Source organism: Telopea speciosissima, chromosome 5, assembly GCF_018873765.1.
Source record: "Telopea speciosissima isolate NSW1024214 ecotype Mountain lineage chromosome 5, Tspe_v1, whole genome shotgun sequence".
Classification (NCBI taxonomy): Eukaryota; Viridiplantae; Streptophyta; class Magnoliopsida; order Proteales; family Proteaceae; genus Telopea; species Telopea speciosissima.
In genome coordinates this window covers 54,265,920-54,293,585 of record NC_057920.1, presented here as the reverse complement: position 1 = coordinate 54,293,585, position 27,666 = coordinate 54,265,920, and the positions used below count along the sequence as shown (strand labels likewise).

At 38.9% G+C, this 27,666-nt stretch overlaps 1 protein-coding gene and 1 long non-coding RNA gene across 5 annotated transcripts; one reads left to right on the top strand and one right to left on the bottom strand.

The window, feature by feature from the left end:
* On the top strand, positions 1-15,850 carry LOC122660936. The gene is made up of 4 exons (XR_006332807.1): positions 1-15; positions 776-783; positions 10,464-10,471; positions 15,577-15,850. It is a non-coding gene; the product is annotated as an uncharacterized LOC122660936 (long non-coding RNA).
* LOC122660934 (uncharacterized protein At1g10890-like) lies at positions 11,770-23,481 on the bottom strand. 4 transcript variants are annotated; one of them, XM_043856191.1, is made up of 5 exons: positions 23,319-23,481; positions 22,999-23,221; positions 21,363-21,581; positions 12,324-12,543; positions 11,770-12,218 (listed from the first exon to the last, which is right to left on the bottom strand). In XM_043856191.1, exons 2-5 carry the CDS (start codon positions 23,127-23,129, stop codon positions 11,952-11,954), a joined length of 837 nt encoding a protein of 278 aa, XP_043712126.1. In that variant the 5' UTR covers positions 23,130-23,221; positions 23,319-23,481; the 3' UTR covers positions 11,770-11,951. The 4 variants fall into 4 exon arrangements, with proteins under 4 accessions (XP_043712126.1, XP_043712129.1, XP_043712127.1 ...); XM_043856194.1 differs by lacking the exon at positions 23,319-23,481 and adding an exon at positions 21,707-21,774 and having other exon boundaries at positions 22,999-23,136; XM_043856192.1 differs by lacking the exon at positions 23,319-23,481 and adding an exon at positions 21,707-22,114 and having other exon boundaries at positions 22,999-23,133.
* Positions 23,482-27,666: the final 4,185 nt, after the last annotated feature.

Genomic DNA, 27,666 nt, shown 5'->3' with positions numbered 1-27,666 from the left:
TGGTAAGAAATTTAAGTAATTTATACAATCAAAAGCACAGCCATGGTGAGAACCATAGACCAGAAAAATCAGGATTTGGTTTTAGGTTTTGCATTCTCGGTTTGTCTTCGGTTTTGCTTTAGTTTTCTTTGGTCTTTTCAGATCTTTTATGGTTTCAGTTTTAGTTCTTCTTTCTGGTTTAGACCTAGGCTTGCATTTTTCCCTTCTTTTTTAGTTTTGTTTTTGAGTTTTGATCACCTCTAATTCTTTTATTTGGTTTCACGGTTCATTGTTCTATGTTTTCTTCTCTTTGCTTCCTCATGTCTTATTTATGGTTTGTAGTTGTTTCTTGTGTGAGGTTGTACTTTTCTCTGGTTAGCCCTAGGGTTTGCATCCTCTCAACCTTTCTTTTCTCAGTTTTTTTGTTCTTTTTAGATTCAACCTTGGTGTATCTCTTTGTTGTTGATTTGTTTGTTCTAGCTGGGCTTGTTGCGTCTTCTTTTTTCTTTATCTTTTCTTTTGTTGTGATTGCTCTGGACTAGGGCAAGGTTTAGGATTTGGTTAGATTTTTCCCTTTTCTTTTGTTTTCTTTTCTGGTGGCAGTTTTGGTTTTCAGGGTGTACCTTAAGTTTAGAATTCGTTCAGGGTTTTGTTCTTTTTCTTCTGTCTTTTTGCTCTGGTTTGATGTAGGTTTCTCTGTCTGCAAAGTGGGATTTAGGGTTAGGTTAGTTTAGGGTTCTAATTTAGGGTTTCATCTTTATTTATTTATGTTTTTACTAATTTCCATGTTTGTTAGGTTTCTTTGTTTGCAGATCCTGGTGGCTTCTTCTTCGGAGGTTCCTCCGTCTAAGGTTTGTTCCGAGCCGAGGCCCATAGATATGGCGGTTGATCTTGATTTATCCATGACAGATCAAATTCCATCAAAAAGTTACATGCGTAGGGAACTTGTTCTAGTGGGTAAAACCTGTCTCTGTCATTACTGTCTATAATTAAAGCTCTTTCAGTCGCATGGGGTCTTCAGTGTGACCTAGAAGTCTGGGCTTTAGGAGAGAATATCTTCTTCCTTATAAGTTGACCTACCATCAAGAGTTATCAATGGTCCTCCATCAAAGGCCTTGGTTGATTAAAAACCGCCTATTTTGTCTCCATCTCTGGGCCCCTTTAATTCAACCTCAGTCCCTGAGTTTTGTTTCATTCTCTATCTGGGTGTGTGTTTATGAGTTTCCCTTTCCTTTTCACACAAAGGAAGTGGCTATGAAGATTGGTAGGAAAATGGGAATTTTTTTAGTGATGCATCTCCCTGTTTCTCTGCGGGCTTTTATGAGAGCCTCATTCGTGTATCCCTAAGGGATGGGGTTCCTATCCGGTTGGCATGAGGTTGTCTCGATAGGGTTGTCCTTCTAATTGGATTGAATTTGTTTATGCAAAACCCCAATGTTCTGCTTCTTCTCTGGAATTGTTACGCAAGATGTTCGATCTGGCCCCATCAAAGGAGCTCTTAATAGAGAGTTTTTGTCTTATTCTGCCTAGAAGCTTTCACCAGAGCTGAAAATCAAATGTTGATAGGACAATTTCGGTGATTGGCTCTGGCTAGGTGGAACAATCGCTCAACCAACAGCAGATATTCAAATGCTCTTGGCTGCAAAAGCGATCCTCCTTTCCCTATAAGTACAGTATGCTGACTTTATAAGTGAAGATAATCCTTCAGACTACGACGACCGATTGGATTTTCTCGATGGTCATCTATTTTGGCTCTTCCACCCAGAAACCCATTTTCGACGCTATATTTTCCCTGCAACATCACAGTTGTTAAATTTTAGGCAAGAAGCTCACTTCTGACAGCCACCTCTGCAACATCCTCTGCTAAAAATCCCTCGTCTTCTTCCGGAGAATGTTCTAGATCAAGAGGAATCCTAGCTTAATGAGCCTCAAGATTGGCCCAATACGGCGATGAAGTTAGCCTTGAATGCAAACTCGTCTACGACAGGTTTATCAGTCGTCTGAGTCATCATCTCAAGATAAGTGGGTTTCCAATATACCCATGTTGTTGGTGAAGCATGATTTGGTCCAGAAAGTGCGATTGAGATCTTCGAGGGCCGTTTCGGTCTCTAAAGGATCTCGGAATGCCGAAAACTGGTGGGGCTCCAGAGTGGTGTTGGGCTCGTCGAGATCTTCGAAACGAGTACCTTTTGAGCCATGTGTTATGTTTTGGTCCGGCCCAGGTTTTGGGGCATTTTTGGGCTAGGGGCATTTGTGTACTTTCTAGGTTTGGGCTTTCTTATTTATTGTTCTTATCTCTTTGAGAGAGTAAGATGAGGGTTTTGTAACACTTAAAAGACATAGTGAAATCCGTTCTACTGCTCAACCGTGGATGTAGCTTCCAGATTGGAGGTGAACCACGTAAAATCTCTGTGTTGTGCGTTGTGTGTTCTTCTCTATTTTTCATTTTTCTTCTGCAGATCGCCATTCTGGGCGTTGTTTTCGTAACAACCCAGACCCATAGAGTATGACAATGACCATTCTCCTTCAAGGCCATTAGGACCTTCTAGGATAGAATCTGTTTTCCCTCGTCCAACCTCGAACCCTAAGATTATAAATATTTTGGGTCTCCCCCAAGTCCGGCCCTCCCCTAGCAGAGGATGTTGCAGAGGTGGCTTTGAATGCAAACACGTCTATGACAGGTTTATCAGTCTTCTGAGTCATTATCTCAAGGTAAGTGGGTTTCCAAATTACCCAGACCCATGGCGTATGACAATGACCATTCTCCTTTAAGACCATTGGGATCTTCTAGGCTAGAATCTGTGTTCCCTCGTCCAACCTCGAACTCTAAAATTATAAATATTTTGGGTCTCCCCCAAGCCCGGCCCTCCCCTGGTCCATCGGAAAAAACATGTCAGGCACAATCCCTATCCAGTATTAATATGGGTCCCAAAGAAGCTTGGCCTTGGAACCTCTCCATCTAACTCGCCCTTTAGGCATGTGCTATCTTCTGGAACCTCTAGTTAAAGCCCAAAACCAAGACCTGGGCTACCCTATGTTACCCCTAGCCAAAGCCCAAAGCCTCTAAAAATCCATTCTTCCTCTCCATATGTTAGCCCTTAAATGGGCTTAGTGGTTATGGATGCAACATGGATTTGATTTTAAGAAGTGAAAGGAACTTGACTCAGCTGAGTCCTCGATCCCCATTTTGGGGTCCCCTTGGCAGCCCAAACACATTTACTATTGGACCAGCCTGGGTAAATGATAGACACTCCTTTTTATGGCACCTTGGTCTGCTCTGAGACTTTGGACTCAAGCCCTCGGTCCTGGGAAAATTACAATGCTCCAACTTCTCCCTGAAATTATTTGGAGTCATGTATAGTGAGTAGCCAATTTGGACAAGACTCTCTGACTCTTGCCAAAGCCTCAAAAATTATATTAATTTCGATTGAGGCGAACTTGATCTTGATGGACTCTTCTCTCTCTATTTTGATTGAGGAGATCCCATCTCCCCTCGGACTTTTGCATATCTGCCAACTTCAAAGCAAAAGTCTAGAGATATACCAAGCCTCATCATTTGTAAATTCAAAAAGATGTGTATCTCCCCAATTACGAGTGACACACTTGCTACCTGCTCTCTTATGTTGGGATGGCATCCTACCCAGACGCATATCAAATCATGTGCTCGCAGAAAGCATATTGATTTCTCTTCTATCACTACTTTTGTTTTTGAGGTTTCTTCATCTGAAAGGGTGTGGATGGCTTCCCTGTCTCAGCCACCATAGGGGCCATGAGTCTCCTCTGTTAGAACTGTCAAGGTCCTTGATAGTTCAATACTTGAGCAAATTATGCTCCCAAGTCTGACCTTGCATAATTTATTTTTTTTTGGAGACTAAACAAAACCAGAAGTATAAGGGTAAACTTCGAAAAAAGTCGAATTTTCCTTAGTAGCATTGACAATGTCTTTGTAAATAACAATCTTATTCATGTGCTTAGTAATCTTGAAGTGCAACGCCACGAGATGGTGGGCTCAAACCATACCCTTGTGGCGGTGGACTTCACCCCCTAAAAGGCGTAAAGTTCTATCCCGGTTTAAATTTAAGTATTTATGGGCGGGCCATTCGGAACTCCCTACACTAATGTAAGGGTATTTATGTAATATCCCTTCATATGTTCTAATATAATCCTACTTGTATTAATACTCAGGCTGTGAGGGGCAATCTAGTAATTAGCCCATCTGACCTAAAGCCTAGTTTTCTTATAAATACTAGCTGGAGGCAGCAGTCTGGGTATTCCAAACTAGATACTCAGGGTGTAATGCTTTAAGCAACCTTGTGCTTAAACCCTAACCCTAACAATCTTAAAGCATTAGGTTTTTCGTTTCCCTGCGATCAAGATCTGCTTTGGATTTCGGATTAACGTTCGGCTTCGGTGATTTTCTCCAATCGATTTCGGTGTGATTGATCGTTTTTCTTTTGAGGGATCAACGTTCGTACATATCACTTCTGGTTTGTTGATCGATTTATATGATCGGCTTCGATTTCATTTTTTAGAAAACAGAATCGTGTTTCTACATTGTGGATCAAGGAATTGATTACCTATCCAAGGTTATGGATCAAGGCATTGGTTACCTCATCGGTTTTAGCATTCGGCTTCACTCTCAATTTTGGCGATCGACATTTGCCACCTGCAAAATCCGTTGTACAAAGAGGAAGTAATTGATTGCTTTGATTGAAAAACAAAAAAAGTAAACGTTGGCAGCTTCTCAAAAGCATTGATTACCTTTTTTTATTTGAAAAGGGTTTTGTCCTTTCTCATAAACCTTTGATTTGAAAGGACATTAATGCTTTCTCTGATTTGATTTTTTTTTTTTTTTAAATGTAAATCAAAAGCAACTTTTGGCAAAGTACGTTGGTAGAGACTTATCTTCAAAGTATTAATTGGCTGATTGCCTAATTTTTTTAAAAAAAAAAAAGGGAGAAGCCGCAAGTGACCGTACCAGCAACCAGTGCCAATGACCTGCGCCAACAAGCACCACGAATGTCGATGCCGTTGTACAGCCACTATCTTTTCCTCTACCGTCTAAATCCAGGGTTCTCCATATCAGGTATGATTGTTCCTTGGACCATTTATTTTTATTTGAATTGAATATATAAACAAATCATATAATAATGGAGAAACATGTTGTTCCAATTGAGATGATCAAATTGGAAAGCTTTAGTGGCTCTGAATTCAGTTCTTGGAAAAGGAAGACTCAGTTTGGACTGAAGTTCCTCAATATTTTCTACACTGTGGTAAATATCTTTTTTGATTGTACGGACCTAACTGAAGCCCAATGGATAAGTGATGAGGACTTTTGCAAAGACTATCTATTGAACTGCCTGTCAGATAGGCTGGCAGACCTATAGTAAATATGAGACGGCAAAAGAGATTTGGGAAAATCTTAATGCCCAATTCAAAAAGGAGGAGGAACTATCAAAGACCCACTTAGTTGATAAGTTCATGGATTTCAAGTTTCAAGATGACAAGGAAATCACTCCTCAAGTTACAGACTTTGAGAACTTGAGAACAAAACTGAACCAAGAAAATATCCCTATTGTTGATGCATTCTTAGTGGGTGCAATTATTTTTAAGTTACCCTCTACCTGGCATTCCTTTAAAACTGAGATGCATAGAAAGAAAACACAAGTGGGGTTGGATGATCTCAAACGGTTCATTAGAATCGAAGATGAGAACAGAGCCAGAAATAACTTGGAGATGGTGAAACAACAACATGCATCTGTCAAATTGGTTTCACAACCCAATAAATATCCTAGGCAGTCCAAGCCACCTAAGAAAGAACCCCAACAGTTGGAGCCCAAAAAGACTAATTTTAAAAAGAGGGGCAAGTGCCGCAACTGTGGAAAGTAGGGTCACTATACATCTGAGTGTAGGAGTCCTAAGAAAGGGAACACTGACACACCACAGAAGGAAGTTCACATGTTGGTAGACAAGACTGAGCCTACTAACTTTGTTGCCATGGTTGGCAAGGGTAAAGGATTGGCCAGTACATCTTCAGATTGGTAGTTAGACTCTGGGGCGACTTGTCATGTTTGCAATAACAAGGACCTGCTAACTGATATTGTTCAAGTAGCAGAGACTGTCACTGTTGCAAATGGAGACGTCGTGAAAGTGATACAACAAGGGACAGCAAACTTGGTTCTTTCATCAGGTAAAATACTTACTTTGAAAAATGTTATAAATTTTCTTGATTTTGAAAAGAATTTAATTTCAATTGGAATTTTGCTTGATGCTGGCATATCTATTACTTTTAGTAGTGGTAGAGTAACAGTGTCTGTTAACTCTTTTTATTTTGGATGTGCTTATAATTTGAATGGTATGTTTAGGTTGAGTTTAGCTAATGAGACAATAAACCAGGTTAATCATAATTCACTTGATCCCAACATAGTACATTGTAGGTTAGGACATGTGAACTACAGGAAAATGATCAAACTAGCTAAAACTCATAATTTACTATTAGACACTTCAATTAGATTTAACAGATGTGAAGTGTGTGCTCAAACCAAAATAACTAGAAAATCTTTCAGACCGGTTTCTAGGAGCACTCAACTTCTTGAACTTATACATTCTGACATTTGTGACTTTAAAAGCTACACAACTAGAGAATGTCGGAAGTATTTGATAACATTTATAGACGCTTTTTCTAGATATTGTCATTTATACCTGTTAAAATCTAAATATGAAGTATTTTAAAATTTTAAAATTTTTAAGAATAGGGTAGAAAATCAGTTGAACCTAAAAATTAAAAGATTTAGAAGTGATAGGGGAGGAGGAGAATACAAATTGACAGAGTTCAAGGAATTCTGTGCCTCTGCGGGCATAATCCTTGAGACTACTGCTCCTCACTCACCTCAATCAAATGGCATAGCTGAAAGAAAGAACAGGACGTTAACAGAGATGTTAAACTCCATGTTATTGACAGCTGGCATGTCCTCTTACTATTGGGGAGAAGCAGTGTTGACTGCAAATCACATTCTAAATAGACTACCACATTCAAAACTGACTTCTACACCTTATGAACTATGGCATAATCATCCATGTAGATATGACACTCTTCAGGTTTGGGACTGTATAGCTTATGTTATGATACAAGACCCTAGGAGACCTAAGGTGAAAACTAGAACAAACACTTGTGTATATCTAGGTTGTGCAAAAGACAGTGCTGCAGACCGATTTTTGGATCTATCAGCCTATGTGGTGATAGAATCTAGGGATACTATATTCTGTAAGGATAAATTGCTTAGAGATAAAGGCCTGACCTTGCCTGGTCTGACTGAAGTGGTTACAGAATCACCTTTGGAATCTGAACCAATTATTTCTGACACTACTCCCATAATGCTCCTTGAATCAGAATCTAGAAGAGTATCTACTAGAGATTGAGTACCTGAGAATTTTGGTGAGGATTTTTTGACCTACCATTTAGAGGTTGATCCATCCACCTATAAGGAAACGATGAGATCTAGGGACTCACTATTATGGAAAAAAATCATTGATAAGAAAATGAGCTCTTTAATGCAGAATGAGACCTGACACCTTGTTGATCTGCCTAGAGGGGCCAAGACAATAGGGTGTAAGTGGGTACTGAAGAAGAAACTTAATCCGGATGGGTCTATAGCCAGGGATAAAGCACGGTTAGTAGCTAAGGGCTATAAACAGGTGAGAGGGATAGATTATTTTGACATCTACTCCCCGGTCTGCCATTTGGCAATGATAAGGATTCTTCTTGCCATAGCATCTATTGAGCACTATGTTGTGCATCAAATGGATGTAAAAACGGCTTTTCTTAATGGAGACCTAACAGAAGAAATCTACATGAACCAACCTGAAGGGTTTGTCATGGAAGGTTTTAAAAAAAGAGTTTGTAAATTAAACAAATCTCTCCATGGTCTTAAACAAGCACCTAAATTGTGGCATGAGAAGTTTGACAAGACAGTAAAGAGCATTGATTTTCAAACCAGCAACTCGGATAAGTGCCTTTATTTTTTGTCTAAGTCAAACAAGGTCGCGATTATTTGCTTGTATGTAGACGACATGTTGATTCTAGGTTCTGATATCTCTGTAGTGAGTGACATTAAAGAAACCTTGTCCAAAGAATTCGACATGAAGGATCTTGGTGTGGTAGACACCATTCTTGGGATGAGAGTAAGCTTCAGTGAACAAGGGATCACCCTTAGTCAGACTCATTACATTGAGAAGCTACTTTCTAGTTGGGGATACAGTGATTGTAAACCGATTGAAACACCCTATGACTATAACAAACAGTTGAAACCTAACACATGTGACACTGTAAATCAGTTAGATTATTCTAAACTGGTTGGTAGTCTCATGTATGCAACGAGTTGCACTAGGCCAGACATAGCCTTTACGGTAGGCATTCTGAGTTGTTTCACTAGTAATCCTGAAAAAGAGCATTGGGATGTCCTATCGAGGCTGATGAGATACCTTAAGGGTACTCAAGGTTATGCTCTATGTTATACTGGACATCTTCCAACTTTGGAAGGATATTCTGATGCATCTTGGTGCTCAGATTTGGGAGACAGCAGATCCACCAGTGGTTATGTATTTACACTAGGAGGAGCAGCTGTAGCATGAAAATCCAAGAGACAGACTAGTATTGCTCTGTCATCTATGAAATCAAAACTTTATGCTCTAGCTTCTGCGGGAGATGAAGCAGAGTGGATAAAAGATCTGATCATGGACATTCCATTGAGGAGTTTTAAGTTAAACTCTATATCTATATTCTGTGATAATCAAGCAACAAAGACGATTGTCAATAACTCACTCTATAATGGTAAGAGGAGACACATCAGGCTGAAACAAGCCATGCTGAATTATAGAACAGAACAAGGGATTATCACTTTGATTGATGTGAGATCGAAAGATAATACAGCAGATGCCCTTACAAAGGGATTGAACAAAGATCGAACATTCAAAACTACGGGGGAGATGGGGTTAAAGACCATTTAGTCAGGTCTTAACCTAACCTAGTATTATTTTGAATTATTCGAATCTCATCTAGCCTTGGTAAGCATTCGGGACAGTTTACATGTTTCAGATAACTTAGTTAGGTTACTAAGTATAGGGGTTTGTGAAACCATTCCAAACTTGATGGTGTAGCAAATTTTCATGTGAAGTCTCCTTACTTTGTTATTCCACAAAGGCATATGGAAAATGTCTGATATGTTTCAATGATATTGTGCTAGTCTTTATGTCATTCCAAATTTGATGACATGTCTTTCATAGTATGGTGTACCATTCCAAATTTGATGATACAACATAAATCTATGACTGATATGACGAACACAGTATTCCAAATGGAGACATGGTACAGTCCTTATGATAGAGACTATATAGGATCGAGTTCTTGTAAAGAAACTTGATGATGATGCTTATTATTTTTTGATTTACCTTCAGTCATATATGAAATGTACTAAGTTCTTATTGTTGAACTAGATACTATTGTGCAAATGATTGAATTCATATTATCTTATGAAATTCATATTTGACAAATTACAGAGAATGGTGAAGATGGAGGAAAACGGTTGAATCTGAATCTCGATGAGGATGACTTACTTGATGAGTAAAGTCACATGGATTGCAAGGACTTCTCCTTTTAATTATTTCTTTTGGTTTAGCTACTTACATGTGGAACTTCGGATTTATTGTTGGGTTTAGTTTTTTATCTAAAACCCTAGTTTTATTTCTTGAAGTTTACTTATTACTTATTTGATTTATTGGATTATTAATATTCAATTTATTCAATTTATATTGATTCAATTACTGATTGAACAATGGTTCCTATACATATGTAATGGTTATATGTAGAACATAGGAGGAGATTGTAAGGGTATTTATGTCATATCCCGTCATATGTTCTAATATAATCCTACTTGTATTAATACTCAGGCTGTGAGGGGCAATCTAATAATTAGTCCATCTAACCTAAACCCTAGTTTTCCTAGAAATATTAGCTGGAGACAACAGTCTGGGTATTCCAAACTAGATACTCAGGCTATAATACTTTAAGCAACCTTGTGCTTAAACCCTAACCCTAACAACTAATTGATAGGGTTTGAAAAATGTAATCCATTGGGGTCGGTTGCCCATGACCTAGCTAATAGGATTTCACTTTATGGATCAGCTCTTCTTTTTTTTTTGGTAGAATTATGGATCAGCTCTTCGTATCTTGAGTAAACGCACTTTTAAAAATAGTTTTAATGAAACAACAAAACTCTTTTACCCAAAAAATACAACAGAACTCACATATGAGCTAAGAAACCATTTAGGCAGTGTTTGGTAACTCTCCCAAAGAACAGTTTTCCTATTCTTCTGTGCTGCGGGAAAGAAAACACCCAAAAGGTGTTAGGTAAACCGGTCTGTTCTTTTGTTTCCTTAGCACAGACCGGAGGCAAAATTGTGCTAAAGAACAATTTTTGCAAAACAAGTCTTTTCTGTTTTTCAATGAAACAACACCAAAACTGTTACCATTTGTTCCCGATAAGACGGGGGAATTTGTTGATATTGCTCGACTTCAACAGCAAACTCCACGCAGCTTTGTGCTCTCTCTCTCTCTCTCTCTCTCTCTCTCTCAAGATAACCCCCTGATCTCTCATCCTTTCTCTCTCCCTTTCTCTCTCACTCTCGACTGGCCTGAGTCCTTTGGAGAAAGTGTCGCAACCAGCTTCTGTCGTTGATCAAACTTCTACATAGGGAAACAATCTTTCCTTTTCTTCGTCGTCTTCATCTATTTCTTCTATGCTTCAGTAGTGAGAAATTAAATATTAGTTAAATGTTGGAAGTTTGTTATGCTTCAGGAGTGTTTATGGGCCCAGTGATCCCGTTTTAATTGGCTTACTCGGGTGACCATAATATGTATTGGACAGGAAGATAAAAGAAGAATTCCACCACTACATGTTGCGGATGCTAGCACACCACTCCCCTCTTCTTTTCCTCCATTCTCGTCCTCCTTTCTCCTTCACCCTCTCCTCCTCTTCTCTTTTATCCTTTTCTATTTGCAGCAACAATGTCGTCAATCCACCGACTGCCAACGACCAACGTTCTGCTACTCTAGTAAAGAATTCCACCACCACTTGCATGCTGAGTCGTTCTACGCTTCTTGATCAATTAAGATCAATGGGTAGTTCTATTGGAGGATTGGGAGAACAAACAAAACCCCTTATCCCGGACCAATTTAAAGTTCAATGTTAAGGTTGGGGGCATCGAGGAGGAGAACACGACAGGGGATGGATCACAACTCACAAGATAGCCTGTGCAGTTCTTATCTGTTAACATAGTCCGTGCAGTTCTTACATGTCAGCCGCCGGAACTTTGCGGGTCACCCACTCACCAGTTGAACTCAGCTACAATGTAACAGGTGAATCCTATATCTTTCTTATCTGCAACCAGAGGACAGAGCCCTACATCTGATGTACAATTCACTATTGTCCATATTCAAGTCCCTATCTTTTGTTTGATAGCAATAACCATGACGACCATCCGTGTTCTAGTTCCCAACTTGAACAATACTGCCTCAAGTCCCACAGACCAAAAACACACAATAACAGTAATTGAGCATGCAAATGTGCAGGTTCCACCAACACATCATTGCAGAGGCTTGGGATCAAGTTCTACACTCAACCTGAGTTGTATGCACCTCTTGTACCCTAGTTGCAATGCGGCAGTTGTTGTATACCAACTTACTTGAGAAACCTTGGTGGGGTAGCATTATTACCCAAACAACAAAAAGAGATCTTGAAAGCAAAGGGTTCAAGTAATTGACATTTTCTTCACTGTTCATCATTCAAGAGATGGCAATCCCAAATACATTGAGGGGAAGCCACTGTGAAATACAAATGCAAAATATAAAAACCAATACCACCTACATAGACATGCAGCTTTCCAAGAAGGGAATAAAAGTCAAAGCCGGCAAAATCTCATTTCAGGCCAAACGCGAATGACAGTTTTGGTCGAGTTTTATTCTTACCCAAGAGCTTCATCTGATTTGCCCGTTCCTCCTCCTCCTCTAATTTCTTCCTCCGCATAGCCTCTTCTTTTTGCCTTTGAATCTGCTCTAATTCCCGGTAACGTTCCTCTTCTTTTCTCTGCTGCTCCAAAGCTTCTCTTCTTTGAGCCTCTTCAACCCTCCTCCGGTTCTCCTCTAGCATCTTATCCAGCTCTTCTCTCTCTTTTCGAGCTTGTTCCTATAAGACCCAAAGGCATGAGACCAAAATCACAGAAAAAGATAGTCGAGTGAAGCATTAATAAGAAAACAAAACCAGCAACTGGTTGCATTCCAAGGTACTCACTTCTTTCTGCTTAACCTCAATAAGAGCAGCTTCTTTTTCTTTTTCAAGTTGAGCTGCAACCTCCTCGAGGAGTTTCTTCCGCCCTTCCTCTATTCGTCTTTGTATTTCCAGCTTGATCTCCTCAGAGTTCAAGCTCTCCTCGACTTTCTTTCGAATTGCTTCCTCTACTCTCCTTGCAGTTTCTTCCTCTAATAGTTTCAACTCTGCTTCACGTTGACGCCTGATAGGACAAGCAAAAAGTTAATGGGTATAATAATACTCTTGCCAAGGATGAGAACATCACTTCCAATTCCAAAATGCATTTCTGGAGCCAGATGGTTGAAAAAACTGAATTGGCAAAGTGTCATGGCAAGCATCTCTCATTACAATAAATGGCTAACTAACCTCACCATCCATCAACACACTAAATACAAGCTTATGCTTTTAAGGCATACCTCTACAAGATTCCAGATCCAAATAAATGAGTTTTCAAACCGGAGAACAGTAGATAAACGAGGCACCAATTGGATCATCAAATATAACAAGTTGAACAATAGCAGTAGCTTCCTTCAGAAAAGCCCGTGGAGAAGAATGTCAAGTAACCTGTTACAGGTTTAAAACTAAATCACGAAAAAACACTTCAATCCTTGCGTTAAATTACTGTTCTCACACAAGCAGAATTCTAAGATTTATTCAAATAAATAATATTCTAGATATATTAATTGTAGGGACAAGCAAAGCAGAAAATCCAATGATTTGACCTCCTAGTGCATGTTATAGGAAATAATTATCTATTTCAGATGAAAAAGAGCATCATAACGGAGCAAAACCTTTTTAATAGAGAAAATGCCTAGGCAGAACCATAGTTAAAACACGTTTGAAACATGTACCCATATTTGAAGAATAAAAAAGGCATCTTCTGTTTCTTCTGTACAGCAAAAAATGGATCTATTTAAGAGTGTTTAAAACAATTTTGTTTTTAAAATTTTTTAAAAAGATGTCAATTATAAAGGCCCCAAAATCTTCGCCAAACAGCACCCAAAGCCCAAACCCTCGTTTCTTCATCCCTCTCCTGCTTGTAACAGGAAAAAAGGTCAGATCTCTCTCTCTCTCTCTCTCTCTCTCTGAGAGAAGTGATTTGTAACAGGATTACAGGAGGCTGCATGTATTTTTCTTCTCTTTTTTTTTTTCTTTTGCCGCCATTCGTTATCATCGATACCCATTGGATACAACTTAAAATCATCTAATTAAATAATAAATTAATTTGCATCTCAAACTCCCTATAAAGTTCTGTAGCCGTGTATTATTTTTCCCATTTTTAGTCACTTAACATGTTGAACATCCAGCGGTGGTTTCAGATAGTTGACTCACTTCCATTCAAGTTATCTTGTACGAATAAAACATACATCTGGGTTTTCTTTTCCAAATTCCTTTCTCTTCTCCTGTGAAAATCTTGACTCTCTTCCATTCCTCCTGGCCAAAGTAAAAAAACGGAATCACTCTTTTTCCTTTGATAAACTCCCTTAGATTCTTATACAGCCCTGAGCTCCCCTTGATTCACTTTGGTCCAAACCATGGCGGATTCCAGCAATTTGCACCATCTCGTTGTTGTTCCTGTTGACTCAGAACTTCTAAAAACCTCTCCAAGTCCAGGGTTATTATGGGGCTTATGAGCCATTCAGATTATTGGGTCGACCAAAGGGCCCCTGATCTCATCAGATTGGATCGAGTTCTCACTGCTTTTCTGAATTAAGCTTACTGTTGCCGGAATTTGATAGCTATCACCATATTCTGGACATGCATAGGATCTTATTATTTCTCTCCTTGGAAGATGAGATTTAGTGAATTAGCACTATTGCTGGAATTTGATAGCTGATCACTATTCTGGACATGCATAAGATCTTATTATTTTTCTCCTTGCAAGATGAGGTTTAGTGTTAACAGGCTCGACCAGTGTCATTCGTCTTATTTGAATTTAATCAGTTTCAGCAGAATCTGCTACTCAGTTTGCTTAGTTAGGTACTATATTTCTTGGAATTCCATGGCTTATTTGTCGATTCCAGGTTCTGGTTCTGGTTCTGGTTCTGGATCAAGATTGAGTTAATTCCAGGTTTAAATTCTTGAATTCCCCCTTTAGAAGAAACCACTTGGACCAAAGTCTCTGTCGGTGGGAGATGCAGAGTGAGACTTGGTATTGCAGCACTGCCATTGGTCCCCAAGAATTGAAGGCAGATTTTGGGCTAGAACTCTTGATGAAAGTACCTCTAGATCTCTGCAGATTTGGCCCCAATTTTGTGTAATTAAAATATGGGAAAAGGTTGTCAGAGCTGCAGGCATAGGATACACTAGCATCTTTGTATCTGTCTCTCTCTTCCTCACATGAAATGTCCTCACTGCCCTTCAATATATGATGCCTCTATACCATACCTCATAGGTGGGCTTCTCTATCTTGTTCTGAGAACCCTCTCCTTAAAATATTATTATTACAATTTCACTCAACTTTTGTAGGAACAATTTGCTAAAATTGAAAATGATAGGAATATTAAGGATGTTATAGTTGGCTTTGGACTTTGGATGAAGGGATTTAGGTAATAACTCCTCATTTTATGCGAGTATACTGCCATATTTGTGGTTACATAATTTTCAAACCTAAATGTTTAAAACCCTCATTTTCCATTTTCAAATTTTTGCTGCTCTCGAAATGTTTGGCCAGCCCCGTTCAAATTCTGAGCTGTTTTAAAGGTCTGTATCAAACACCGTTTTTTGCCATTCCCCTTTTAACTATGGGCAGAACACCCAGCAAAAGGAGTACCCCACTATAATTGAAATCAACTTCAGGCACAATATACCATCTTTACTTGTACATATAAAAACAGTCAAACACTGACAATATTTAAAGTCTGTGTTGAAGGGCTAGCTGGGTTCTAAGGGGAAGCAAAGTCAATTGATGCAGTCAACACATTGGTCCAAGGAAGACTATTTTGGGCCATGGATTGGTTCTATGGATCTTGGGTCCCCCCTTCCCTCTCTTCCCATCTCTTCATTCCTTTTTTTTGTTTAGACCCCAGGTTTGCCTACCTTGTTTTGTTTGGATCCATCTAGCCGACCCCATTAAGTTGGGATAAGGCTGAGTTTGTTGTTGTAAGATAGTTCAATATGTGAGAGTGATTTGGAGTACTTTTAAGAGTCAATTTAGAAATTTAAAAATGTCTTTATATTAGTCATAACAACCCCCCCCCCCTCCCAAAAATCATTAGTGTGATGTTGAGAAGAGTTTTCTCTTGTAATGAGTTTTGGCACTGCTATGCTTGGCAAATGTGGTAACTTGTGAAGTCTTCTCTACTGGCTGATTGCTGAAAGCTGATTACTTTTTCATCTAGTTCTGATCTTTCCAGTGAGTGATTAGGTGCTACCTCTCCTTAATCTCTCATCATAATCTTCTTCTAGTTCTATTTCTTCTCTGGTTCCTTCTGAATTTACTCCTCCCCCAAATACATCGAATTCTAGTTCTAACTATATATTTGCTGAAACTAAATTTCTTCTTCCAAATCGGGAGTGCGGTACCACAGAGGCTGTTGCTGCAGATGAAAAAATGACTCCTATCAAGAACTCTAGTTGAAGAGAATCAAACTGAGATCACACCTATGAAGTTCGAAAGTGTAGATTTCATTCTACCTCAACAATTCTTCAAAAACAGAATCCAACTGTCGCAAATTTTGTTTGTGTTAATTCAAGAGAAGCATCGGATCTTTGAATCAAGGCAACTGATTGAAAATACCAGTCGAGTGGTGGAAATTCTCCCCTACTTTAAAACTCGAGCATGAGTTTCCAATAACACCAGGGGAATTCAAGAGGTCAAGACTGCCTAATTGGACCTAAGAAGACTTTATTTTGGCATGGTTCTAAATCTCGGTCGAAACTTGAGATATCTGGGTTTCGCGGCTTTCTGGTACAAAACCCTGGGTACAAAAATGTACATGGTTTCGAAAATTTTTTACCAAAACGTGGACCACACCTATAGAATATACTAACTCGATCGAAACTTGCATATTTTGGCAAGTTTCGACCAAAAGGCCTCTTATTTCACAGGTTTCGACCATAGGGAGCTCCTTTTGCAAAAAAAAAAAAAAGAAATTGTACTTTTTAGCCTCAATTCAATACCTAACACCTCTTTCTTGCATTCTCCAACATAATCAACCTTGCTAGACACTGGATTTGGTGCTTGAGCTTAAGGTAATAGTACTAAGACACAGAGGACATAGAGTTCTAGTACTAAGTTTTGGGTCTACAACATCGTATAGTGTACTGCGTACACTACCAACCTAGGGCCCAAAGCCAAATTGCTATTTTGTATGTGTTTCTTAACAATCTAATGGTTCCACTATGTTTAAAGGGCCTAAAATAGGGTTTCCTACAAGTTTTGGGAACTATCTTGGCCATTTTGGCCTCGAAACTATGAATCAAAACCGGCAACCCAAAACTTTGTTGTTTCACAAAATATTTCAGTTTCGAGCCTCCTCGAAACCGAAACCTTGAACCTTGCCTATCATTCCTCTATTCTATCCACATACTGTTCCATCCATTATTCATAGATTCTAGTTAGAATTGTAGTTCTTGTTTTAGATTCTTTCTAGAATCCTGACTTTCATCAAGTCATCTATGGCTAAACATGTGACTTGAATTTGGCCACTATGGCCTCAAAGCTATGGATTGAAACCAGCAACTGAAACCTTCTAGGTTTTGACCGAAATACCACTATTTTGCAAAATATTTCAGTTTTGAGCCTCGTCGAAACCAGGCTCGAAACTGAAACCTTGAACCTTGCCTATCATTCCTCTATTCTGTCCACATATTGTTCCATCCATTATTCACAGATTCTAGTTATAATTGTAGTTCTTGTTTTAGATTCTTTCTAGAACCCTGAGCTACATCAGGTCAACTGTGGCTAAAACATGTTCAGCATCAAGTGAAGAGAAGATTCCTAAACAAACCAACTCCAGCAAAAAGTACATATAAATGTAGGGTGTTTATGAGCTACCATATGAAGTACACATCAGGTCCATGGACACCTGTCTAAGTGATAACTTGAACAACAGCACAAAAATGTGTGAAGGACACTCCGTGCGAAGTACCCACATCAAAGACATGTACGGTACTAGCACCAATCAAAGCCACATCCATCCAACTCCAAGTTTTTTTTTTTTTTGGGTAAATTATCCAACTCCAAGTTATACAAGCAGGAAAGAAGAACTTCAAAATTCTGCTGGCACCATAATGCTTTAGACACACCTACTATTTCTATACATGTTTTCAGTTCGTGGTTTTATTTTTTATCTCCACATTGTAGAAACTCTGAAAATTGAATTTTTACAATATAGTTTTGGGGGAATCAATAATACTTTTCCCAACTCATGCTTCTTAAAAAATGGATTCTGTGACAGTAGTTCACAAAAATGAGTAATTAAGTACACAAGGAATTCAATTTTGCAAGTATGGATGGGACTGAAGAAACCTAAGTAATCTGATGCATAGTTGGCAAGGCGCCAACTAGGTGTCGACTAGGCGCGCCGCCTAGGCGTCCAGGCGGATTTATGTGGGCATAGGCGACTGCCGCCTTAGTGGTATTGAACGCCTTAGGCCTTTAGACCTTTATTTATAAGTAAATGTTTTTATATTTGTTATTTTATTTACTTAAGATATTATTTATAAATAAGCAAATACCCTCTATTTGAATCCAATAAAAATAGTTTAAAAAATCAAATTCCAAAAGGATAAAAAAGTCAACCCCCCAGTTCAAGAACAAAAACTGAATTTTTTATGATAGGTGAAATTTTCAACTTTCTAATGTTGAAGTTTCTCGTTAATCTAAAACTTCCATAAATCTTAATATGGTAAAACATTGCTAAAAACCAAAAGTGCGGTAAAAGCTGAAGGAGTCTTGAGCAACCAATCATTGCCCCTGTTAAAGTCTAGCTTCTTTTCTTCCACTCTAGGGGGTTCAGGTTTCTTTTCTTCAATCCGCAATGGAGGTTTATAAGTTGGAGTCTTGAGCATATTCTTCAGATATTTATACTTTTCTTCAGTTGTCTTGGCATGAGTTGTTGCCAAATCAACGAACCTGAATTCAATGTTGGCCAACTCTAATCGAATCTCGGTATTTAATCCACTAATATATCTTATAACCCATTGTTGGTCTGTGTCCTAAAATCGACATCTTGAAGATAATTTGTGGAACTCTAGTGTGTAGGTATCCACATCCTTACTACCTTGTTGGAAAATGAACAATTTATGAAACAATAAATTTTCATAATTAAGGAACAAATTTCTCGTTCAAAATCTGCTTCATGACCTCCCAATTAGTAATGGGTCCAAGTCGCCTGATAAGCCTGGAGTGTGGTACATCATCCCACCATGAACATGCATACCCAATAAATTTGGTGAATTCACACTTTTTCTCGTCCGTAAAGGATTTATAAGCAAAAGATCCTTTCAACCTTGGTAAGCCAGTCAAGAACTTCCTCTGACCCTTTTTCACCACTAAACTCTGGAACCTCAACTTTGATGTCATAGTTATAGTTCGAGAACTCGCGAGGTCTCGCCGAGTTTCTCGGTTGTTGGAAAAGCCGAGACGAGACTGCCTGCGAGTCTCAAAAGTGCAATATCTCGCCGAGATCTCACCAAGATCTCGGATCTCGGTTTCTATTTTTTTAACCCACCTACCACTTAAATACCTTACCAAACTCGACAAAACTCGACATATCTCGACAAGATCTCGGATCTCGGGTTCAAATCTCGGGTTGACCCAAAGTTGAGGCTTCGAGTTGGAAAAAAAAAATACACCAACTCGGCGAGATCTCGACTCGTCTCGGTTTTTCCAAGAGCCAAGTTGGTACCGAGACCCGAGTTTTAGTACCTTGGTCATAGTCCCTATCAGAAAATTGTCAAGTGAGTCCTAGGGTATAACTGGATCAGGTTGCCTTTGAGATGTACCTTCGATCTGTAAGGTATGAAACTGAGGAGGTGGTGCAAACGTTCCTACTTCAACTTGCTTGTTATTTCTCTTCATAAAAGCAAAAATCTCTTCCGTAAATTTGTCAAGTTTAGCTTCATTCCTCTCAAACCTAGCCTCAAACTTGGCATTACTCTTTTGTTGGTTCTCAACCAATTCTAGATATAACTTGTGCAACTCGGCATTGATGACATGACCACCTGTCATCATTAGTAACTGCCAGAACAGTAACTCGGTGTGGATGGCAAAACAGTACATTAAGTGAAGTTTATAAAGGAGATGGGAAAACTGTAAATAAGAAGAACTCTATAAGAGGATGGCAATATGGTAATTTGGAGTTCAAATGGAAACACAATAAGGATTCATGTATGGAGGGGAGGGGGTAATCTAGGAAGTTTAGTGTAAAAAGAACGTTAGACCAGGAATAAAAGAAAAATATTGGGGTAATACTGGAAAGACGGAAGTTAGAAGATACTTAAGTATATGGTGGAAGACTTGAGCACTTGAGTCTGTTACTCCAGAGACAAACAGTGAAGAATCAGTGGCGGAAAGGACTCAGACTTCGACTTGGAGTCAGATTCTGTTGAACCAGAGAGGAGACGGCGGGAGAACCTGCTTCAATTCTCTACTTCTATTCTTAGTTTTTTTTTTTTTTTTTCTTCTACTCTTGGTCTAATCCTGCAAAGGCGGTTTGGCCGATCGATTCACAGAGGGAAAGGGAGGCGGTGAGGACTATCGCTGGAAATCGACAGTGGAGTTTAGTCGAAGGAAGAAGAGGGTTTCGATGAGGAGGAGTGGGGTAAGGTTTCAGTGGGAGAACGAAGGCATGGGTGTCCTAGGGTACTGAGTTTCAGTGGGGCGGTGAGTAGACGGTCTTTTTTTTTTTACCAAATTGGTGGAGGATCGGTAGGGAGAAGGGCAGGGTTGCAAGGGAAGAAAGAGGGATGCGCACACAGCTCTTGGCAGCAACACCAACGAAACTTTCATTTAATTTTTAAATCTCAAATCTGTCTACATGCCCTTTTAAAAGAAAAAAAAAATCCTATTCCTATTTTGAAACTGAATAGAGTTTAACTCTAGTTGGGACTCTAACTGAATAAAACTTGACCTCTACTCTACATAGGACTCTATCAGGAATAAAAAAAAAAATTACAAATTTTAAATAAAAAAAATCCTAATTCCTACGCATAACTGCATCAAAGTAAGTAGAAGGGAAAGAAAAAGGAAAATTCTCAAAGAGAGAATCAATGAGTAGAAGGCCATATCACTATGAGAAGTCTAAAAAGAAGTTAGAAGCCAAAAATCAAAGAGAAGAATAGAAATTATAACACTGAGGTTTGTTAAAGAAAAACAATGGAAACCTTTATTTATCGAAAGGGAAGGGAAAGGACAACAATTGAAGTCTTTCTCACCATACCACACATCAGTCAATTATCTGTAGAAACATAATGATACTCTCTGATTTTTCAGCAATACAACACAATCAAAGTGAACCTTTAAACATTTAAACAAGAAAAAATGAAGGTCCACATACATTTGAGATCCATGTGTCAGGTAGAATTATAGTGGTGAACTCTATAGAAATTAGGTTATATACAAAATAATGAATGCATTACTGCATTACTCCAAGTCATCAATACAGACTTATAAATTAGCTTATCACATCCATGCCCAAATAATTTTATCAATTATCCCTGTCAAACAACCCAAAATTCAGCTTTGAGATAAAACAAGGGAAACTTTCTAAAATTCAGGGATCAATAACTATAGAACAAACATATTTTACGAATATGAAACTTAGCTAAACATTAACAGCAGGATTTACAAAGTGCTCAAAGACAAAGAATCTCAACAAAGCTTGTTAGGAATATAGAGGAAAATTTCTAGCACTCTTGCATAAAAGTTAGCAAGTGTAAGAACAACCAATTGAAAATGCAGGATATGTGAAGAAAAAAACCAATTGTACGGAAAACCTTCACCAAAAGAACAGAGGACAACCAAGAAAGTATAAAATTGTTAAGAGGAAAGAGCATGGAAAGTGGAAAGTACACCTTTTCTTCTCTTCTTCCTCTTTTTTCAATTTTTCAATGGCATTTTTTCGTTCTGTTGACCCAAGACTAGGGCTACGAGACCTTTGTGTAGGAGATAGTGAGGTGCTTCTACTTCTTTGCCTTTTGTGTTGCTTTGGTGTCGAAGAGCGACTTTTACGACGCCTTGGCGTTGGTGAACGACTTTTACGCCTTCGAGGTGATATGGAACGACTTTTCCGCCTGTGAAGTAATATATAAAGTTAACAAAGAACACCTGAGGAATTTTGAGCATCATAATTGATAACAAATGGCACTTCAACCCACCATCTACCATAGTAATTCTACAACATAACATCTATGGTTACCTCATATATCGTTAAGAATAACCCTTGTGCACTCCATCTTTTATAACATGAATTCTCGTATGTCCAGACTGAGCGACCAAAGGACACCCATCAGCACCCATCACCTGCTTACTTCCCATCTATTGGGAGAAACTACACTTCTTTAATTATTCTTATAGCATATTTGTTCTCTATCTCACTTTCAAAGGTCTCGATTTGTTTCCCAATATATTTATGTTCAAAATCATTTATACCTTTTCCTTGAACTTGGGTAATCCCACCCATATATCAATAATTATATAAACATTGGCTACACAATCATCATATGGAGGTCAATGTTTGGGAAGACTTTAACAGCAGCATGACAACCACCAACGGCACCAAGCTTAAGCATGCAAACAGCTGAGGTGCTCATTGCATGTGAAGATTCTGGGTAGAGAAAATGTCAAAGTGCCACAACAATGGAAAACAAGTACAAGTTACAACAATAGAGCATGGAAAAACCAAAGCATCCAAACGTACTAAATATTAACCATATGGAAAAACAGAGAATCACATCAAACATACTGTGGATGCTCACTTCCAGCAGCCAACCTATGTATTAGGTGAAGCGATGTCGAAATACAGTTTTCTACATCATGGAAGTGTTTTTAAATTCTCCAAATGAACCCCAATTGCATCTTCGGGAGACTGGTCATATCATAGAAGATCCCTTTCTGACTCGCACAAGCAAGGCGGCGGGCAGCTAAACTATCAAGGAACACATAGTTTTGCTCCTCAAATCAACAACTCCCCATTACTGGCTAATCCTGGCTTCTATAGTTCTTTCTCTTTCTTCCAATCTTTCCTGCATTTTCTTTAAAAAGATAAAAATCTTCTTACACCTATACAGTGGGTCGAAAAACAAGGTCCCATGCCCAAGCAATAAAAATAACTCCACACATTGGCCCAATCGCATAACTTATTCCGTGTACGAGTTCCCTTTCTTTCCATCTCAACCCACAAATCATGACTTACTGCAGACTTTAAGGAATCTAACACCAAAAAAACTGCAGATTTTTTAGGAATCTAACACCCAAAACACCATTAAAAGGTCTACTTTTATGACATAAACAGAGCTAGCACCAAATAAAGTTTGAGCTAAATCAGAAAGACAAAAAGAGCATAAGAAAAGGATCGGATACGTACATACAGCTCGATAAGTTTCTAGACGATTTGGCATGACAGATATCGAGTCCATGAATGAGCCTTTCTAGGAATACATATTAATTTTAATCAATCCAATCAAGACGAAAGTGTGTTAGTAGTATCACCTGCTATGGGAATACGAAGAATACGGAGATCGGCTCCGATCCCTTCTACTTCTCCTGCTATATCTATGTCCCACAGGAGACGGAGAATATCTCCTCCTGTAAGAGGGAGAACGCGACACCGTCCTCGGCATCTCGACTTCTTGACTCTTATCAAACAAGCCCAATCCAACGCCAAAAAAAAAATTATCAGTTCTCCAATTAAGCTGCGATTACAGCGACTCTTCTGCGAAATGGAACAGGTAAAATAGATGAGTAACAGAGATTATAAAGGGAATAGTAATCTGAAAAACATAAACCAGATGAACCCTAAAACAGTGTACCTATTAAAAACGACATACAAAATCTGAACACGACCTTCAGTCCATAACCATGGCTAAAAGTTAAAACCCTAACTCTGTTGAGGAAACAAAATGAATCAATTAGAACCCTAGAAGGAGAGACGTAAGAGAGAATGCATGAGAACTGAGAAGAATGGAAGAAAGATACTTCTTTTTGCGGGAAAAAAAAAATAAAAGAGAAGATAAGAAATGTGAAGGTGGGTCTCTCTCTCTCTTGACTCTTTCCCTCTCTTCGTGCAATGGTGACGAAGGTATGAAAAGGAGAGCGAAGAGCCCTTGAGGTCTCCTACAGGTTTGTGGAAGCGTTTCCAGAGCACGGTATTGTGTCTTTGTTGCTGTTTTGATAGATCATTGATGGGTTTACTGTTAACTGATCAATCTATACCGTTGAAATTGCGGGCCACCCTTTACATAAGAGACTAAGATTAAGCTCTTTATGGCGGATCCGGAACCTCTCTAATTACTTGCAATTACTTGGGTGTCAAATTCCTCTCCAACTACTCATTCAACGGTTGGGAGAACTTGGACACACATCCCAATATCTGCCAACTTCGGGGAGATGCATGGAGGACTTGGATGTCCAATTCCTCTCCAACCACTCATCCAACAACTATGAGGACTTTGATTTCAATTCCTACGGTACTTAGGCTGTTTTTGGTATCATTTGTATTTTTTATTTTTATCTATTTAACAAAAATCATTTTTGAAAACCATTTTTAATCAAAATATAAAAATTATTTGGTAACCAATAGACATAATAGATTGTGTACTAAAAAAATAGGTTTGGTATGCCTATAGTGTAAGTGGTGGGTGAAGAAAGAGTCTCTTCACCCATCTTCCTATTTGAGGAGTCTTATCGATTTCAACGGTTCCAACCATGATTACCATTGGATGAATACAACCAAATTCTCAAAATTTTACAGCTAATATAGAACTAAACAGATCCAATAAAACCCATTCGCTTGGAGGCGACACATTCGCTTTTGTTTTTGTTGTCGAGGCATGCGTAACTAGTCTTGTTTTTCACAGCTTCTTCAAAAGACTTTAGTTCTACTGCCCCAGTCCCACACGACAAGGACAGATTCCTCATCCTCTATTTTATATTTACTGGTGAATTTGGAGAGATTTGAGTTTGAGAAGTTGAACCAGTTAGTTTTAACGATGAAAGTGTAGTCGTAGGAATTGAAATCAAAGACCTTCCTGTGATTCTGAAAGCTGTTAAGAGTTATGTTGAAGCTTGCGAAGCCCTTTGGAATTGAGGTCTGGCAACAACCTATGGCCGTGCAGGAACCATTGAGCATATTAGACTTGTTGACGCGAAACATGCTACACCCACTCTGGAAATTCAGGCCATTATAACCGGTGATGTTATAAAGTAGATGTCACAACCCAGAGTCGTGAAATAATATAGAACTAAACAGATCCAATAAAACCCAATTCCGAATCCGCAGAATACCCCAACTCAAATCCAAACTAAAGCAATCACTTCAAGGTAAAAACAATTCGAAAGGACTGAAAAATATTATCGAACTATGTACAAAGAACCTATTGACCATAAAAATACAGAGACAAACAAATAGAAATATGGGAATTTTTTGGGGTAAAGAGGAAACGGATTCAATAAAACCCATACCCAGTATCAACTCAAATATTTTCTAACTCCACCACCACCATTTCCTCCGATTTGCAAATAGATTGTAGAACCTGCTAGACCTAATGATAGTAAAATAAAATCCCCTTCCTCTTCCTTCTGTTTCCTTTCCCCGGAAGAGGTAAGACAGTAGAAAAGATGGTGGAGATCAGAGATCAATACTTAGAGAAACTCCTAGAAGCTGGAGTTCAGAGGGAGAGAACTCAGATCCAGAGCCGAAACTCTCGAGTTCTTTTAGGGTTGCGTTTAGGGTTGGAACGAGAAGAGAAGAGGGGTGAGAGATGAGGGACGAGAGAGAGAGAGAGAGAGAGGAGTATTTTGGGAAGTATAAATCTTTGTTGGCATTTTACATTTTTTATCCCAAAAAAAGTACCATTTCAAACACGTGCATATTAGAATTCTAAAGTAGAGCGCAAATAGCGAAAAATAGTTTTCCAAGAAAAATCAAAAACGACTTTCAACTTGTTTTTGGTTTTTGTATTTTTTCAATCCTTTTTAAATAGAAACAAACTCCATAAATGATATCAAATGCAACCAAAAACATTTTTTTGACCGAAAATCAAAAATAAAAAGCATACCGAAGATGCCCTTAGGTACCTAACATTTGATGAAATTATACATTGGGTACCTAACGTTTGGGATCTTATCATTTGGAGCACCTCACATTTCAAAATAGGATGTTGGAGGTACCTCAGGTTTCACCATATTAAGATTGAGGTTCCTTATATGTTGGAATTTCAATTTTACCCCTCCCCTGCCCACTCCCTTCCTTGCAACCTTGCCCACCCACCCCCTGCAAACCCACCTGGCAGTCTGGCTCCACAACTTCATCACCACTGCCACCACCATCACCTACCCTCACAGTTCCACCTCCATCACTTTTTCCAGTCAGTGTTGACCAGATATGGCGAAAACACGGATAGATCTACGAGGCCAAATTCCATTTTTTGGAATTTCTCACGCAACTCGGGCTACAATCCTGATTATTGCAGTTTTGTTAAAATGAGGAGCACCACCGCAGTATTCATGTGGGTAGAAGTCCAAGCTCTTCATAACTCTTTCATGATATTTCTATCTCCTCAAGCTTTTGAGAATCCAATGCTGGGTACAGCCGCAGAATGTAAGGATGGTGAGCGACAATGAGCAAATGAAAGCAAATTCACTATTGATAAGAATTCAAAACCAGGATTTCTCACAAATCAGTTAGGGATTGATCCGTTCTATAACAATTAAACCCCTGCTGAGGGATATTGTGAGCTTCACCCATTAAAAAAAAACAGAAAAAAATTTGAGATTGAGACTATAGAAGACAAAAAAAGAGGTGGACAGGTTACAATGAAGGGGTGGAGGGGGATGGTGGGTTACAACGGTGGGGTGGGGGTGGCGGCTCTACATAGAGGAGGATTTCTTTTGAACCCACTGAACTTCTCAGCCTAGGTTGAAGCCATCAATGGCAGTATCAACTTCAATTAAGGGTAAGGCACAAGCACAACGTTTGATGGGGGAGAATTTCTTTTGAATCCACTGGTTTTCTCCTACAAAACAAGATGAAGAAGAGAATCCACTGGTCTTCTACTGCAAAACAAGATGAAGAAGAGACTCAGAAGATACATACAGTCCAGAGTCCGATCCTCTGGAGGACATACTTTCATAAGAAGAAGACCCTTCCACGCTCTCTCTCTCTCTCTCTCTCTCTCTCTCTCTCTCTAGGAGTCACGATAGGAGGGGGTAGGGTGGGGGTGGTCATGTGGGGAGGAGGGTAAGGGACTGGTGCTGGGTGGACCCCACGACCAGTCGAGGGGGTAGGTCATTGCAGTAGGCATTGTGGTGGAGGTGGGTGTGAAAAAGACGACATGATGGGATGGGGTTGGGTTGCAAGGGAGGGGAGAGGGAGAGGTAGGGGTGGTAGTGGTGGGGTGGTGGCGACCTGCGAAAGTGGTGATGGAGTATGTACGGCGATTGTGGTTGGGTATAATTGGTATTGTGAGGAGGGGCAGAACAGAGAGTTGACTTCAATAAATATTGTTCATAATCTTTGGTGGTAGGCAAACAGTGAGCAACCTATAGCAAAGGATATAGTGAAGTACACTAAGAAACTCTGTCAGCAATATGGGCTACAGCAACAACCATAGCAAAGGACGTTGGAATGACCAATGTTTTTGCAGAGCCGGATCCATTAGGAAAAGCCAATAAGATCAAAGAGTTACAGCTAACACATTCTTGAGTATATGTAATGATGTTTTTCTTTCATTTTGAAGTGTGGTGTATAATTATAGCAATATATCTTGTAAATAATTTTTTTAAAATATATTAAATTTTGTACGATGGAATTTAATTTCCATCCCAAAATATGGTTATCCACTCCATGGTATATAATATAAATAATGAACGAAAGTTTAAATCCACCGTATATGATTTATATTATACGACGGTAAAAGTCTAACGCCGTATATAATTTATTTTTATACAACAGGAATAACATTCCATCGTAGATAATCTATTTTATACAGTGGTCATTTGTCTGTTGTATATATATATATATATAACTTTTTATGTTGATATAAATAAAATGCCATATATATCAACTGAACCAACTGGACATTTTTCCATCATATATGGTTACGACGGTAGTCTATCCGACGGATTTAAACCATCGTAAATAATGTTTTTGTGACGGAA

Bases quoted from the DNA above. Each gene is read 5' to 3' on its own strand.
- LOC122660934 (XM_043856191.1), bottom strand. From the start codon at position 23,129: ATGCCGAGGACGGTGTCGCGTTCTCCCTCTTACAGGAGGAGATATTCT. The intron at 21,582-22,998 runs GTGATACTACTA...ATTACTTCACAG, and splicing joins TCTTCGTATTCCCATAGCAG to GCGGAAAAGTCGTTCCATAT. The intron at 12,544-21,362 runs GTGTACTTTCCA...TTGTCCTATCAG, and splicing joins GAGGAAGAAGAGAAGAAAAG to GCGTCAACGTGAAGCAGAGT.